This window comes from Zophobas morio, unplaced genomic scaffold, assembly GCF_036711695.1.
Source record: "Zophobas morio isolate AGI-343-1 ecotype UQ-CSIRO unplaced genomic scaffold, CSIRO_AGI_Zmor_V1 ptg000011l, whole genome shotgun sequence".
Taxonomy (NCBI): domain Eukaryota; kingdom Metazoa; phylum Arthropoda; class Insecta; order Coleoptera; family Tenebrionidae; genus Zophobas; species Zophobas morio.
The window spans coordinates 20721071-20739334 of NW_026972116.1; the positions used below are offsets into that span (position 1 = coordinate 20721071).

At 36.7% G+C, this 18264-nt stretch overlaps 1 protein-coding gene across 5 annotated transcripts in view; it reads right to left on the reverse strand.

Moving 5' to 3' along the window:
* LOC135127208 (1-phosphatidylinositol 4,5-bisphosphate phosphodiesterase epsilon-1-like) overlaps positions 1-18264 on the reverse strand; it is a 243887-nt gene that overhangs the window by 120048 nt on the left and 105575 nt on the right. For all 5 annotated transcript variants that reach the window (XM_064053599.1, XM_064053601.1, XM_064053596.1 and 2 more), the window contains one exon: positions 164-338. In XM_064053599.1, coding sequence (XP_063909669.1) covers positions 164-251 — 88 coding nt within the window. In that variant the 5' untranslated portion in view covers positions 252-338. The remainder of the gene's footprint in view (positions 1-163; positions 339-18264) is intronic.

The following is an 18264-nucleotide window of genomic DNA, read 5'->3' on the forward strand; positions in this document are numbered from 1 at the left end:
AATTCCATTAATCACTTCGACCCACATAATTCCGCCGGCCGATTTGGCCGTGACGGTTCTGGCCACATCTCCCCGTGACGGGAATCCGCCGCCCCCAAAGGAATTTAATTGTTCGCCGCCGGATTAGGACAACAGCGGGGAATTCAATTATAAAACAACTCACCGTCAACGTCGAGCAGGGGGTGTACATGAATGTGGGGCTGTTGGTCCTTGGTCAGGTGTCGGAGCGTGGGGCCGTCTAGCTCACGCATGGCCCCACTGCAAGGGGCGTCTCTCGAGCCGAGGACATGTGTGCCTCACCCCCGGCTCACACGGATAGCGCTCGACGGTGCAACCACCTGAAATTCAATTTCAATTGTTAAAAAGCCAATTTCCGACGAAATAAATTCGGGAGACAGGTCTGCATTGTTTGTTGAAATGTATATTTTACGAGGGGGCAAAGGGGAGCGGGAGGGCGTAAGTCGTAATCTGCGTGGCTTGTGGATGTGGTGAATGAGTTTTGTATTAAATGTTGGGGAAATGTCGAGTGGCACGAAGTTTCAAAGAGGTGGATGTGAATATTGTTGGAGTCTTTGAGAAAGTTTGTAAAATTTCAAACAACGGAGTTTGCTGTTGTTCTAAACGTGTCGATCGCTTTGTTGAAATGGGAATAGGGTCGCAGTTACACAGAGATTTAATAAAGAAGTGTTTTTTTTTGTTTTTAGACTTGTTAAAAATTTCACTTAAAATAATGATTATTTTCTTATAGGCTAAATTTAAAGGAATTCTACTTCATTTCGGTTTATTCATATCAGGTCAGGTTAGATCAAGTTAGGTCAGGTCAGGTCGAGGCATGTCAGGTCAATATTTTTTTTTAATTCGGAGAACTACAGTCTAGTATCTGACATTACTGTCGTAGAAACATTACGGACGAACTTTTGTTATTTTTTCTTTATTATTTTGCATGAACAAATGAGATAATTTTACACAGTTTGAAAGCAATATAGCCAAAAATAACTTCTGTAAGTCGAAATCAACAAAAAAACGTGTTTATAGAATTTTCGAAACTGCTCTAAAGAAGGTCAAAAATTTAATTCCGAGTTACTGAAAAATAGAACTTTTGACAAATTTTTGAAATTTTCGGTTTTAAAATCAAATTTTTATAATATTACTAATGGCGATATTTCATTTTGGTGATTCTGGAAAGATGGTTTGTAGCGGAGCTTTCAAAGCGCTCCGCTAGTACCCTCTCGAGGGCGCTGTCCTCGGCAGCGCCAGTATCAACCCCACCAAGCTCACCCCCACTGGAACGCACCCCACCTGAAGCTACTTCATTGTGCAGGTACTCCCACGCATCTCAACCCTGCCTATAAAAGGGCAACTCGGACGCTTTCCAGGCAGATGGAACTCCACCATCTCCACCTTAAGGGCTGCACTGTCTCGGTCCCCTTCTGGTGATCACCAGGGCTGCACTGTGTTACGGTCCCCTGCGCCGCTTCGATATTATTACCAGGGCTGCACTGTGTTACGGTCCCCTGCGCTGCTTCGAGATCATCACCAGGGCTGCACTGTTTTACGGTCCCCTGCGCTGCTTCGAGATCATCACCAGGGCTGCACTGTTTTACGGTCCCCTGCGCCGCTTCGAGATCTTCACCAGGGCTGCACTGTTTTACGGTCCCCTGCGCCGCTTCGAGATCTTCACCAGGGCTGCACTGTTTTACGGTCCCCTGCGCCGCTTCAACGACGTCATCTCCAGGGTCGCACTGTCCAGGTCCCCTGTGCCGCATCGCCGACGTCGTCATCTCCAGGGTCGCATTCTCTAGGTCTCCTGTGCCGCACCACCGACGTCGTCATCTCCAGAGTCGCACCGTCCAGGTGTCCTGTGCTACATACATCGCTGCCGTCATCCCCTACGACGCTCTGAGTCCCAGGAGCCGCCACCATCCCCGACGAGAATAGCCACCACTTCGATAACTCATACCCATATTTTGCTTTGTATTGTTTGCTTATTATCAATAAACCGCTGAGCTACCACAAACTGTCGCCCTAACGTGGGGCTTCGAACAAGGAAGGATACCACAATCTGGCTCCCCACCGTGGGGCCTTGAAGAAGAGAAAATACCACAAACTGGCGCCCAACTTAGTGGCTCGAAGAAGGCAACATTCTACAAATCTATCGCCCAACTTAGTGGCTCGAAGAAGGCAAAATTCTACAAAACTGTCGCCCCAACGTAGCGGCTCGAGGTAGGCAAAATACCACAAAACTGTCGACCAACGTCGCGGCTCGAAGAAGGCAAGATTCCACGACAGAAAAGAACGGCATCACTGCCAGTCCGAAGAAGTCCCCGTAACTCCACAATGGCGGCTATACAGATGACACCGGAGCAGTTCCAGCAGCTCTTGGATAGGGTACAAGTTGTCCCGCAACCGCAAGTGGTCAGGAACCGCCACTTTACCCACTGCCAGGCCCGTTTTGACGGAAAGCGCGCCCACGCTGCTGTAACGGAATTTCTTACGGCTGCGACTTTATACAAGGATATGGAAAATATCACGGATGAGGACGCCATAGCCGGCTTACCCCTACTACTGACTGGAGAAGCCAACCAGTGGTGGAATGGCGTGAAAAATCAGGTACACACATGGAGAGAAGCTACGGAACTTCTACGAGAAGCTTTTGCCCCCAGGCGACCTAACCATCGCCTTTTTCTGGACATTTTTAATAATCCCCAGGACGAAAAGACGCCAACCGATAAGTTCGTAACCATCCAACGAGAACGACTGGCGCAAATGACGCGAGATTTGGACGAGGAATGGCAGTTAGACATAATCTACGGTCTGCTGAGATACCATATTCGGGATAAAATCGCCAGGTCCGACTGCAGGTCCTTCGTCGAACTTCTCGACAAGTCCCGAATCGTTGAGGAGAACGAGAGAGAAACGAGGAGAGTTAGAAACCACGCACCAGAAACCCCAAAAAATGGCCAAACATTCCGACGGCAAGAATTCCCAAGAATCGACCGAAGACCACGGCCCAGGTGCGATTTCTGTAAGAACTTTGGCCACGAGACACAAGAATGCAGGAGAAAAACACAGGATCAGCGACGACCGGCCAATGACCAAGAGATCATTAGATGTTACGGATGCCAACGTCCCGGCGTCTTCCGCCGGAACTGTCCAAACTGCAATTCAGAGACACGACGGACAAACTTCTATGCAGCGAGGATAAATCCTAGAGCGCAACCCACCATAGATCGCTCACAAGAAATCGTCCGAGATATGCAGGTACCGCCACTCACCGTACCGATGGAAATCGATGACATCCGGACCTTCTCCGCACCATCACGAGCCCGAGATTTTCCTGCGATGGAATACATGGAGGCTGACGCCTGCTCCGCCACTGGAAACGAAAAATTCCCCGAAATCCCCCACATCACGTTCTCCTCTTTGCAACTTCCAGCAGAGAAAGGACGGACCTTCCGCAAAGAAAAGAAGTCCCGGCGTAAAGGGCGGAGGAAGATGAGGAAACCCTTTGTGCTAACGACAGATAGCAGCTACGTACGAGGAGTAGCTCCACTCCAGGGGGAGGCCACCAACGAACTCCCTGTAAAATACGGTAACCGCTTGTTCACGAGCGCCGAAAAGAAGTACACCGTCCAGTCGCGAAGACCCGCACACGAGTACCAACCCCGAGATCAAGTGCTGGTAGTAACCCATCCACGAAGCAACGCTCGAAAAGGAGTCAGCGTCCAAATTGCTCCTAAATACGAGGGCCCTTATTTCATTAGGCGCCCACAAGGACCCACGAGTTATAAGATATACGACGCACAGCATCCCCAAGCATCCCTAGGTGTCTACCACACTCCGTTTCACGGGAGCACTACACCTACGCCAGCGCCAGTGGCCCCGCTACGAAAACGAGGCCGCCTCAGAAAGCGAGTTCAGGACCATAGTCGGGACGCCTTAATGGTCCTGAGGGGGAGATTGTAGCGGAGCTTTCAAAGCGCTCCGCTAGTACCCTCTCGAGGGCGCTGTCCTCGGCAGCGCCAGTATCAACCCCACCAAGCTCACCCCCACTGGAACGCACCCCACCTGAAGCTACTTCATTGTGCAGGTACTCCCACGCATCTCAACCCTGCCTATAAAAGGGCAACTCGGACGCTTTCCAGGCAGATGGAACTCCACCATCTCCACCTTAAGGGCTGCACTGTCTCGGTCCCCTTCTGGTGATCACCAGGGCTGCACTGTGTTACGGTCCCCTGCGCCGCTTCGATATTATTACCAGGGCTGCACTGTGTTACGGTCCCCTGCGCTGCTTCGAGATCATCACCAGGGCTGCACTGTTTTACGGTCCCCTGCGCTGCTTCGAGATCATCACCAGGGCTGCACTGTTTTACGGTCCCCTGCGCCGCTTCGAGATCTTCACCAGGGCTGCACTGTTTTACGGTCCCCTGCGCCGCTTCGAGATCTTCACCAGGGCTGCACTGTTTTACGGTCCCCTGCGCCGCTTCAACGACGTCATCTCCAGGGTCGCACTGTCCAGGTCCCCTGTGCCGCATCGCCGACGTCGTCATCTCCAGGGTCGCATTCTCTAGGTCTCCTGTGCCGCACCACCGACGTCGTCATCTCCAGAGTCGCACCGTCCAGGTGTCCTGTGCTACATACATCGCTGCCGTCATCCCCTACGACGCTCTGAGTCCCAGGAGCCGCCACCATCCCCGACGAGAATAGCCACCACTTCGATAACTCATACCCATATTTTGCTTTGTATTGTTTGCTTATTATCAATAAACCGCTGAGCTACCACAGGTTCGAATTTTCGAAAAATGTCGTGAAAATTACTTCTGCACTTTGAAAGCAACAAAACATTTTTTTCGGTAAAGTTTAAAAGTGCTTGGAGAAAGATTACAAGAATCAATTAAAACTCCTATCTTTTTTTGATATTTATCATTTATCGTTTAAAGGATGGCGCGTTTGAACATTATGACAAAAAATACTTATCAATTTCTAGCAATTTTTCCAAAAAATAACAAAATTAGTCCTCTTTTTTGATTTAACGCCAAAAATTTCGGCCACACCGTTTGTGAAAAATTCTACATAATTTTCTTGGCCGATTTGACCGCGACGTTTCCGGCCACGTTTCCTCTTGGCGGGAATCCGCCGCCCCCAAAAGAATTTAATCGTTCGCTGCCGGATAGGACAACATCGGGAAATTCAGTTGTAATAACCCATCTAAAGTGAAAGTGGTTGGAAGAAGGTCAAAAATTTCAGATTACTGAAAACTGAGCAAAAATCCTACACACAGATTTTCAAAATGTTTGGATTCAAAGTCTAATTTTCATTTCCTAAAAATAGCCACATTTCATTTTGGTTATTCTTGAAAAGTGGATAGAATTTTAGAATTTTGAGCTTTTGTCAAAGTTGCCTAAAATTTCAAACAGACATCGACGAGTTCTTTCGAAAATCATAGCTTGTTGAAGGTTCCAGACTAAGATTTTCGAAATTTCCGGTTTCAAAATCAAGTTATAATAAAATATCCCAAAATTGGACAAATTTTGTTTCGGTGATTTTGGAAAAGTGGAATTCTAGAAACAACGTTGTAGACAATGATTTCTGCTACAAACATGTTTTGGGTAATTCTAGAAAGTGCCAAAAAATTAAAAAAAATTGAACGTTTGGCAAAGATCCTTAAAAATTCACAAAAAATATATTGACGAGCTGTTGTTGATGGTTTCAGGCCAAGATTTTCGAAATTTTTGGTTTCAAAATCAATTTTTTTTCAAATATCCTGGAAACGATCATATTTTATTTTGGTGATTCTCGAAAAATGGTTAGAATTTTCGAAGACGTGCTGCCAAAAAAGATTTCTCCTTGTCCAAATAAAAAAAATCTCTTCGAATAGTTTCCAAAATTGTTTAGAAAAACGCAAAAAATTTCAAACTTGGGTATTGAAAAGTTGAACGATTGGCAAAGATGCTTAAAAGTTTACAAAAAATAGATTGTTGATAGTCTGAGACCAAAATTTACGACGGAATCAAAATATTGAAAATTTCCAAAAATCGCCAGATTTAGTTTTCGCGATTATGGAATAGTGAAATTGTCGAAGAAATATAGATAATTTTAGAAAGTGCCAAAAAAGTAAAAAAAAAAAATGAATTTTTGGCAAAGAAAAATTTTAACCTAGCCTAAAAATGTCCATATTTCGTTTTGGTGATACTGGAAATGTGATGAGAATTTTCGGAAAAATGTTGCCGAAAATGCTTTCTCCAAATTCGAAATCAAGGAAGTCAAAAATTTCGTAACTGACGGTTACTGATAAATTGATCTTTGGGTAAAGCTGCCCAAAAATCCACAAAAAAACTGTAATATAGATATCGGAAAGTTGATTCGAAAAACATAGCTTGTTAGTGGCCCCAGACCAAAATTTTCAAATTCTTGGTTTCAAAATCAAAATTTTTAAAACATCCCAAAAATGGCTATATTTCATTTTGAACATAATAGAAAAGTGGTTGGATTTTTCTAAGAAATATTGTCGAAAATGACTTCTGCAAGTCGAAATCAAGTAATCTCTTTGGGTAATTTTCAAAAGTGTTCGGTAAAAGGTAAAAAATTTCATGCTATTGGGTTATTGAAAAATTGAGCTTTTGACAAAGTTGCCTAAATATCAATACTAAGAATCTGGAATATAAAGGTCGATGAGCTGATTTGTAAAACATAGCCTCAGACCAATATTTTTGAAATTTTCGATTTCAAAATAAAAGTTTTAAAATACCCCGAAAATGAAAGATTTCTCCAAGTCGAAATCAAAAAAGTCTGTAGGTAATTTCCGAAATTGTTCAGAAAACTGTCAAAACTTTAACTATTGGGCAAAATGCCTAAAAGTCCACACAAAATGGATATCCACAAATTGATTCGTTAAACTGTTTTTAGTTCTTAAGTTCTTGATAGTCTCAGATTTAAGAATTTAAGGAAATTGAAGATTTCCAAAAAATCGCCATATTTCGTTTTGGTGATTCTGAAAAAGTAGAACTGTCGAAGAAATGTTGCAGAAAATGATTTTGTCGGTCGAAGTATACAAAAAATGTCTTTGTGTAATTTTAGAAAGTGCCAAAAAGCAAAAAAAATAACTTTTGACAAAGAAAAATTTTAAAGTATCCAAAAATATAATTCTGGTGATATTGGAAATTTGGTGTTAATATTATAAAAAAAAGTTGCCGAAAATCGCTTCTGCAAGTCGAAATCAATAAAATCTTTGGGTAACTCTTGAAACTGCTTGAAAAAAGTCAAAAATTCCAAGTGTGGGTTATTGATAAATTGAGCTTTCGGCAAAGTTACCTAAAAATCCACAAGAAAAAAGCTGGAATCTGGATATAAAGAACTCATTCGAAAAACGTAATTTGTGAGTGTCCCCAGACCAAAATTTTCGAAATTTTCGGTTTCAAAATCAAATTTTTAAAACATTCCAAAAATGACTACATTTCATTTTGTCGATCCTAACAGTGTTTGTCATTTTCTGTTATTATACTGGAAATGTAGCGGGAATATTCAAAAAAAGGTTGCCGAAAATGGATTCTGCAAGTCGAAATCAAAAAAATCTTTGGGTAATTATTGAAAGTGCTTGTAAAAGTAAAAAATTTCATAAGTGTAGGTTACTGACAAATTGAGCTTTCGGCACATTTACCTAAAAAACCACTAAAAAAAGATCGGAATATGGATATGAAGAGCTGATTTGAAAAACATAGCTTTTTTGTGACCCCAAACCAAAATTTTCGAAATTTTCGGTTTCAAAATCAAATTTTTAAAATATCCCTGATATGCCCATATTCTATTTTCGTGATTCTCGAAAGATGATTAGAATTTTCCAGAAAACATTTCTCCAAGTCGAAATAAAAAAAAAATCTCTAGATAATTTCCGAAATTGTTTAGAAAAAGTCAAAAATTCAAAATTTGCTGTCGAAGAAATGTTGCAGAAAATGATTTCCGCCGGTCGAAGTCTACAAAAAATGTCTTTGGGTAATTTTAAAAAGTGCCAAAAAAGTAAAAAAATGAATTTTTGACAAAGAAAAATATTAAAGTATCCTAAACATATCATTTTGGTGATACTGGCAATGTGGCGGGAATATTAAACAAAAATGTTGCCGAAAATGGTTTCTGCAAGTGGAAATCAATAAAATCTTTGGGTAATTATTGAGAGTGCTTGAAAGAAAGTAAAAAATTTCATAAGTGATTTAAACATCCCAAAAATGACTGCATTTCATTTTGTTGATTCTGGAAAAGTGGTTGTAATTTTTTAAGAAATGTTATTGAAAATGGCTTCTGCAAGTCGAAATTAACAAAAAATCTCTTTGGGTAATTTTCCACTGTGTTCGATAAAAGGTAAAAAATTATTATCATATGTGAGTGATTGAAAAATTGAGCTTTTCACAAAGTTGCCTAAAAATCCACACTAAAAATCGAGTTGATTCGAAAAACGTAATTTGTTGATTACTCCAGACCAAAGTTTTCGGAATTTTCGGTTTCAAAATCAAATTTTTAATGTGTCCCAAAAATTGTTATATTTCATTTTGGTGATTCTGGAAAAGTAGTTGAAATTTTCGAAGAAATTTTACCGAAAATGATTTCTGCAAATCGAAATCAAGAAAAATGTAATTTTTGAAAGTGTTCGGAAAACGGGTCAAAAATTTCAAAATTGGGTACTGAAAAATTAAACTTTTGGCAAAGATGCCGAAAATTCCACAAAAAATTCTAACGGGCTGAATCGAAATTCATAGCCTGTTGGTGGTCCCAGATCAAAATTTTTTAAATATCTCTGATTTCAAAGTGAAGTTTTCAAAACACCCCAAAAATTTTGAATGCTTGAAAAGTAGTATATTTTTGAAACAATGTTGAAAAATGACTTTTGTAAGTGGAAATCAAGAAAAAATGTGCTCCGAAAAAGATCAAACATTTCAATGGGGAGGAGTATTTAAAATTTGACCTTTTGGCAAAGTTGCATAAATGTTCCAGACAATAAATTTCTGGGATATCGATAAGCTGGTTCGAAAAATCGAAAAACATACAGCCTGTTTTGGTTTTAGACCAAGATTTTTGAAATTTTCTTATTAAAAGTAAAATTTTAAAAATAAACCACATTTTTTTTTTAAATATCCACTTTCATCGACGATTTTTTCGACATCGAATTTGCAATTAGGTCATGGAGAAAGAAAATTTTTGTTTTTTTTTTATTTTCAAAAAAAAGAAACACTGATTTTCTTATGACTCAGGAAAAATCGTCATTTATTATTTTTCACCCCTACATAAAAAAAAAAACTAACCCAACCATACCCATGCTCAAACACTAACCGCACACCCTTGCAAAATCCGACGTTTAGTAACAATTCGCACAGCTTTCAACAAAACTAATAACCCCTTAAACGAAAAACAAAGCCCGCAGCTTTCCCACACTGCTGTCACAACAAAAAAGTGTCTACCTTTTAAATTTTCCACTCTCCCATAAAACTAGCCCTGTTACGAAACCGCACAAACCAATTACCCCTAATTAATAGTAACTGCACATCCGATTTTCCCGGCGGTATTCTCTCGCAAAAAAAAATCCATTTTCCATCGAACATCGAAAAGAAAATCTAATCACCATATCAGTAGAAATTGGATTTGACGTGGGTGTGCATGAAAGCTGACGAGCTGCGACCGTTATTTCAAACTAGATGAAGTGTCAAATTAGATGACAGTGAAATTAACGGCGCCACGTCTGCATATGCGAATGAATACGCCCTAATAGGGCAATAAGGGCGTATGATCAGTATTAGTCTGTAATCACTACTTACACCAACAAAATAATGGAAGCGTGGGCCGAAAAGTGGAGGTTATGGTTTAATTTAGAAAATTCAACAGGTTTGATTATCCCTGGAGTGGATCGAGCTTTTCGAAAGTGGATTTTTATGCGAAGGAGGGTATGATAATCGTATACGTCCAGATCAATGAAACGGGACAGTAACTCCCGGAGCGCTTTATCATGTCAGTGGGATTCTCTGGAGCAGAACTCTCGTGACCTGGGGAGTTTTGTTATCGGGTTTTGAATTTTTTGTTGAATTTGGTCAGGTCACTTTGTGTGGCATTTTTTGAAGGGTGATACGATCACTCAAATGAGTATCAACAACACGCAATAAAATAATTCAGAATACAACAATGTTGTAACAAATTTATGTCGACAGGACAATATCAAGGTGCGATGTGTTAATTCGGCGAAATTTAAAAACTTATTTATTTAATTAATGGAAAAGGGGACCTACTTTTTCAATTTGTGGAATAGAAATAAAAATTTATTCTAGTGCAAGGATTACTAGGTAAAATGACGCAATACCAATTTAAATGTCTTTTATTTGATAAGTTTATCAGATAGCATTTATCGATCACCACTCTCTCTGGTCATCATTTAAAAAATTCAAACATCACCATTCGATTTGCTTGTTGACATTGTTTCGAAAATTTCCCCGATAAGCGAAATGTTGACCGTGAAATACGATTTGAATCATTAAAAGCTTCTATTATAAGAGTTATAAGGGCGTTTTTACACATGACTGATATATGCATTTATCGTGTTTTATTTTTCCCCAATTTGCATTCATTGTTATATTTTAATGTTGTCATGTGAGCAAATAATTTTCATTGGTCGCACAAACTCTATAACCTAAATTAAATTAAAGCTTTTTACGATGATAGATCCAAAAGCTCTGTTAAAAATTACGTATTATTTAACCACTTTGATAACATTTTAAGTTTTGTATACAAAGTTGCGCCCTGATATCACAGCGTACATAAAAAAGAGAATGAAGAGTAAACGCTTTATGACTCAATAAAAAACGTATCAATCATATCAAGAGAGCACAATTTGTCAACCTGTTTTTGTCACTCGTGTTGCAACAGTATGGCAATATGTAGTTCATTCATTATGCATGAACTTGAATTTGCGTACTTGCAGTTAACTAATTTAAGTCACTTTGACACGAGAATTTAATGTATGCTGGATATAACGACTAGGCGAATTTATTTTAGTGTCGAAACTGGATTCCTTGGTCGAAAAAAGTTTTATTTGTTGTTGATACACGTTTAATGGACACTAAATTTGCAGCGATGAACTTTATTCAAAAGTTATTTCTCATTTTAAATTAGCCAGAAAAAACACTCAAGAACCCAGACAGCTTTTTGTGGGATTTTATCGAGCTAGAGTTTATGATTAGCTTTTTTATCGGTCTTGTGGCCTATCGAGGCTTGTAAGCTCTTATTAGAACTAATGAGGCTGATATCGGATTGATACAAAAATTAGCTCTGTTAAAAAGCGAATTCGGGGGAATTCGTTACGTGAATTGCTCGTGGAATTTTGGTTCATAGTTATGATTTTATTACTCTTGTTTAAAAGTTCCTTAAAACAGATTATGACGCCTTTAAACATTGAATTATGTATGTCGATTTAATTTTACATGATTGTTCAGTTTGTTCGATGTTTTATTTTCGTTTCTTTCATGACTGTGGTCTAGATTTTAATCTTAGCTATCTAGAAAAATTTAGTGCTCGCTACACAGGACATAGTTCCAGGCGATCTTCGGCCACTCTTGACCGACGCCACTACAGATGTTGTAATTCTAGAAAATTACAAGGGATGAACAGCCAAGATCAGTAAAATAAAAACGCCGAAGCTTTTTAATTTTGAAAGTTGGTTATCATCGTTACTGAAATCACCACAATTAATACTTCATAAGCATTAGGTTTGTCAAATATTAAAAAAAAATTCAAAAACGGCTAAAATAAAATAATGTTTTTAATAATTTAGTACACCACTAGTGTGAGAGCAATTTTCGATTTCATAGTTATTCTAGAAGTAAGTATTCTGTGCTCCTTTTGTCTCTATTTTTTTGCCTATAATTTCAAGAATCTATTCTGTTCATATATTTCTAGTTTTTTTTTCTCTTTCACTTTTTCCTGTCTTGGTTTAACCTTATATTTTTTTTATTAAAATTTTTATAATTTTTTTTAAGTCTGCTTAATGTTTTATCTTCACTTAAATTTTTTGTTGTATCCCTGTTTTTTAGAGTTTTTTCTTCGCTATATAGAAAAAGTTACTGCTTGGATCTTGAAAAATTCCAAATAAAATGCTACATAAGACATAGTTTCAGTCGGTCTTCGGCCACTCTTGGCCGACTCAAGTGCATATTGATGTTGTAAATATAAACAGTCACGTGGGATGAACATTCATGATCAGGAAATAAAAATTGATAAAATGTCGCCTGAGAACTTGTTTGATCCACAAACCCGAGCGCGCCCAGGCTAATGTCGACTCTAAGCGTTCAGAATTTCTGATAGTAATTATTCGTGGAATGGTACTTAGGCAGTAGATTTTTTCGGGAAAGTGCAGTTATTTTTATGCTTTAGAAGGATTGTGTTCTATTTTCTATTAAATTGTAGCTATTTTTGGCCACAATATTGGTAGTACTTTTACTTTTACTTTCTGTCAATGATGGAAAAAACAAAAAATTGAAAAATTGAATTATCGAAGAATAAAAAGAAAACAGAAATTGAAAAAAATCTAAAATTGAATATCCAGAAAGTAAAAAGTCGAGAAATCGAAAAATTCAGAGCTCGAAATTCGAAAAGCTGAAATACTAAAAAACTGAAAAGTAGGAGAAAAATTGAAGAAACGAAAAAATGGAAAATCACAAAAAAAAAAGAACAAAAACTGGGAAATTAAAAAATTGAAAATTGAGAAACCGAAAACGCAAAAAAGCAAAGTAGACAAATTACAAACTTAAAAATTGAAAAATTGAACTGTAAGATGGAAACCTTGGGAAGTCGAGAAATGGGAAAATCAAAAAATAGATTAACTGAGAAATTGGAAAACTGAAAATTCAGAAACGTCAAAAATAGTGGAGAAGTGAAAAATCGAAAAATCGAAAATTTAAAACATTGAAAATTAAAATATCGTAAAATTGAAAATAAAGAAATCTAAGTATCAAAAAATCAAAATAGTAAAAATTCGAAAATTTAAAAATCGAAAAACTGTAAAATCAACAAATCGAGAAATCGAGATTCGAAAATTGAAAAAAATGGAAAATTGAGAAATCGAGGAGTCGAAAAGATCAGATGTCGAAAAATCGAAAAATTGAGAAACCGAAATAGGCTAAAATTGAGAAACCAAAATAGGCCAAAATCGAAAAATGGAATAGTTAAAACCGGAAAAATTGATAAATCGAGAGATTGAACAATCAAAACATCCAAACATACGAATCTCGAGAAATCGAAATATCTACAATTTTAAAAATTGAGCAATTAAGATATCGAAAAGTTGAGAAATTGAGAAATGGAACTATAAAACAGTCGAAAAATTGAAAAATCAAAGGTTTAAAAAACGAAAATAAAAAATCAAAAATTCGAAAAATCTAAAAGTCGAAAAATCTAAAAGTCGAAAATCGAAAACTCGAGGAAAGAAATATTGGAAAATGTCAAAACTGAAAGAAATATCCAAAAATTGAGAAATCGAAAAACCAAAAAAAGCAAAGTCGAAAAATCGAAGAATTGAAGAACTGAAAAATCGAAACTTGGAGAAGTCGAGAAATAGGAAAATCAAAACTAGAGTAATTGGGAAATCGGAAAACTGAAAATTTAACAACGTCAAAATATGAAAAATTGAAAAACAGAAATACTGAAGAACTGAAAAATCAAAAAATCGAGGAATAGAAACTCTAAAGTTTAAAATATTGAACAATTAAATTATCGCAAAATTGAAAAATCGAGAAATTCAAACGTCAAAAAATCGAAAAACTAATATTCGAAAATTTAAAATTCAAAAATTGAAAAACTGAAAAATCGACAAATCGAGAAATGGAAACTCCAGAATTTAAAAAATTTGAAAACTGAAAAATCGAAACATCGAAAAATTGAAAAGCCCGAAAGCAAAAAATCGAAAAACCGATAAATCCAAAATCGAAACATCAAAAATTCAAAAACGGAGACATCGAGAAATTGAAAAAATCAGGGGATCGAGAAATCGAGGAATCGAAAGCCGAAAAGGAAAGTTAAAAATTGAGAAATTAAAAAATTGGAAAACTGAGAAATCGATAAAATAGAAAAGCAAAGTCGGAAAATCGTAAGCGTAAAAAAATCGAAAAATTAATAAAATCAAAAGCCTGAAAAATCGAAAAATTGAAAATTTGGTAAGACGGGAAACTCAACACGGCTTCATAAGCCGTAAACGGAGGATATAAAATTTAAATTACATCTACTATTGTAAAATCTGGAGATTGATTGGTGACAAATTTTGGTGAGCGTTTTACCATTTAATAATACAATTTGAAATGTAAATTTTAACATTCGGAAACATTGTGTATTAAATCGTTAAGATGTTCAGGAACTTTGTTCACTCATTTGTTGTAAAGTTAGTTAGTTCTTCGTAGTGGATGTGTATCAGTTCAGCTCTAACGAAAGTCGGCTTATAGATAAATCGCTTAGAGTCGATAGTGGTCTGAGTGAGCTCTGGTCTGCAAATCAAACAAGTTCTCAGGCGACGAAAAATATTTTGCAACGAAGTTTCTTAATTTTGACAATTGATCATCATCAGCAAATGAAATCACCTCAATTAATACTTCTTAACATTAACTTTGCCAAATATATATATTTTTTTAATTAAAAATATATATTTTGAAACGCCTATAGCATCAGCATCATATTTCTCTAAAACGGCATGTTGTTGCTAAAATAAAATAAAATAATATATAAATAATTTAGAGCGATTTTCGATTGCATAGTAATCACTAGTAAAATAAAAATTGCAAAAAAAATTTCTGACGCAGTTTCTTCATCTTGAAAATTGATCATCATCAGTACACAAAATTACTTCAACTAATACTTCTAATTGTGACGTCCTTCACACATTACGAAACAGAAAAAACGCCAAATCTCATTTCTTTTAAAAATTGTAATAATTTATGCTAATATAAAATTATAAGTAAAAAAATTGTAGGGCTGGAACGTATTTGACGTTGCATGCAAAAAGGTCATGATCGTAATACAAACTTAGATGAAGCTAATTCAATTATATAAGGAAAATGTGGAAACTGAAGGAGAAGGAAAATAAAATAAATAAAAGTACTAGTTTCAAGTTTTTACAGTTCAGCGCAATGAAAATTGTTTCAATAGTGGATTCACGCGTCATGGTCAACTAGAGCAGAAATTTAAAAAAATCACACGCTATATATACGAGAACCTGAATTGTTTGTCGAGCCTGGTCCATAAGTTGTACAAACACTACATTATGTCAAACATTGCATCACATTACGCGATATCAATCAAAGGAGTTAATCTATTTAATTATTTTTTGTTGAGTGTTATATTATTTTTCCACCTACAAAATTTATTCACCAAAAATTCTGTCTAATATCGACAAAACACCTCCTTCTTAATGTTCTATTAATTTCGCCAGACGTGTTCCGATTCCTGACAGACTAATTGAGCAGCGAAAGTGCCAAGTTTCGCTTATAAATCCAAACTTGAGTAAACTGTAATCCTTCGAGACTCATAAAATGTGTTGTCTATAAATTATAATTATGAAGATTACTCCATCTCAGAAGGCATTTATCGTACGTTGTACCGAAACTGAAACTACGGTTTCTCCAAAACGAACGAGACAAGCTCTGGAGCAAGAATTTTCATTCCACAAAACGTTATTAATCACGATACTAATAAATTAGAGCTTCGTAAACTACTGTTAGCGAAAATCACGCGAATGATTAAATCTTTATGCATCATTACGTAATCTTCGATGAAGTCGGGCACCAGATTGTATTGTTTAATGGCTTTCTCTATCAGCTATTCATTATCTATGGACTGTCAACTTGATTTATTAAACAGGGTTTCTGCGGGCAAAATTCCGAATGTATCACTCCGAGACGAAATTGCTGCAATGATTATAAACACTCATAGATCGTCTAGACGTCTTTAGCAATTTCGATAGAGTTTTTCCGCACTCTCCGCTTCATAAAAGCATAATTTTTCGTTTTTCTTTTTCGTTGTTCGTCGCATAAAAGCTCACGTAGGATATGAGTCTTGTTTAAATTCAAAAAGAATAGCAAATCTTCTCTACAACTTGATTTAAATCCTTTACCCTAGCACGAGAGGATCCGAGTAAACCCCAAAAGGACGCTGGAAAGGAGACGGAAAATGATACATTTCCAGAAATATATTATTAAAGACACTACAACTAGAATTGTAGTTACAAGAGCTGGCACGATGCCAGGAGTTAAAAAACTATTGTTGCTCGTTCCACAAACTTTCCCAAAATAATAATCCGATAAAGCGAAATGTTGTTAACTTCGCAGACGAGTAAATTGCAGACTGGTAGATTTTATGTCTAATTATCTAACTGAGCTAAGGTGAGAAGCGTTAAAATTTTATAGGATTCTATGATAGCGATTTTAGAGCTCATAAACGATACAATGACGAAACCAGTAAATACGGCCTTGTTATTTTATCATCATTTGTGAAGCTTTTAGAGGATGAAACGCATATTCGTCCTTTTTGTTTGTACACAAAGAGATTTGCGCTATAAAATAATTGTTGCTGTTGAAGTCGCTACGGGCTAATAGTAAATCTGAGATGACTAACGGCTGCAGCTCCTACCCCTATTAATTTTCAAAGCTTTAGTGAGCTTTTAGTGCTGAATAAGAAACTAATGGGCGTAGTTATAGCAATTACTGTTCATCTGCAATCTCAAAGACCGTTTCTTTTTAGAAATATTCTTTCAGTTTTCGACCGAATAAAACTCTTTTTTGTCTGGCGCACTTTCACCCTAATGGGGGAAGAAATAAAGTAATAGATATGTCGCGTCGGCCTGAAACGTTCTCGAATTACTCGGTCAGACGGAGTCAGAAAGCTAGGAAAATTTGCCAATAATGCCGTGAATTCTGGCAAATACTTAACGTTAAAAGGTACTTGGGCCGAAGTGGCGTTTCATCGGCGAAATACACCGTTAATGCTAGATTGTTTCTTTAAATGTTATATAATTGGTCTCGCAATAACCTTAACCGTAAAATGGCGTTAGGAACATTAGCAGTAAAAATCCAGCATTAGTGCAGTAAAATTGTGTTACACAGCTTTATATTTCGCCATCAACTCTAATGCGGAGCTGTGACAGTAATCGAAGTTTTATTCTATCGTTTCGGGCGAGTCTTTCATTCAAGAGTGGTTTATTTCAAGCGGTTAAAATTTTCAGAAAGTCGCAGTTTTGTCACGTTTGTAAAATTTAATGCTTATTTCTTTGGTCGGTTTAACAAACGAACTTTCAATAAGAATTGAAGACGGAGTTACGGTATATCAAAAGAGAATTTTAAAACAGTAAAAAAAATGGAAAACATCTTTAGAGATCGTGAAGCTGTGTATTTTTAAATATGATTTTTTTTCATGTAAATGTAAATATTGTTAAACTTTTGCTGTTTTTATGTAGGTAAAAATGACATGTTTAAATAACGTGTAAATCCAAAATTATTTATTAATAATTTTTCCCGTTTTTTTTTTAGTTCTTTGGAACATTTTTCATTATCATATTAATTGCAGATGTTATTTTACAGTACCAGAATGTGTTTGAATTATTTATTAGTTTTTTCAGATTCCTAGTTTTCACAATTTTCAAATTTAAAAGAGAAATATCAGTTATCTAGGGATCTATTTTGTACTAAAGTGTCATAGCAGCGAACTTTAGAATAGCCGAAAATGTAATAATAAAATTGTCATAAATAAACAAGTGATTAAAATACAATCATAAAAATTTGGGACTTAGAAGGTATACCATTTGCCAAAATCAGTCGTATTAGGAAATACTAGCCCCGCCCACCTGCCCTCTATTTTTTAGAAGGTATGCCATTTGCCAAAAACAGTCTTATCTTTACAAGTTCTAGCCCCACCCACCCACCCTTTATTTTTTAGAGGATATATCTTTTGCCAAAATCAGTCTTATCTTAACATGTGCTTAGGGGTATACAAAATTCAGATTTTAGAACAAAATAGACAGAAAAAAGTAAAACAGGCAGAAAAAAATACAAAAAAGGCACTCATCATCAAAAATAGGCAAATAGGCAAAAACAAGTAGGGCTCAAATAAAAGGATTCAGATACACATTTATACAAGATCGCTAGAATGTATGGAAACAGTTAAATATCTTGAGAACCAAGTTGTGCTCTAATTATTCGTCAAAAAAAAAATGGTTTGCTTCACTTGTTTTCGAGATGCTAAGGCAACTTGATTTTC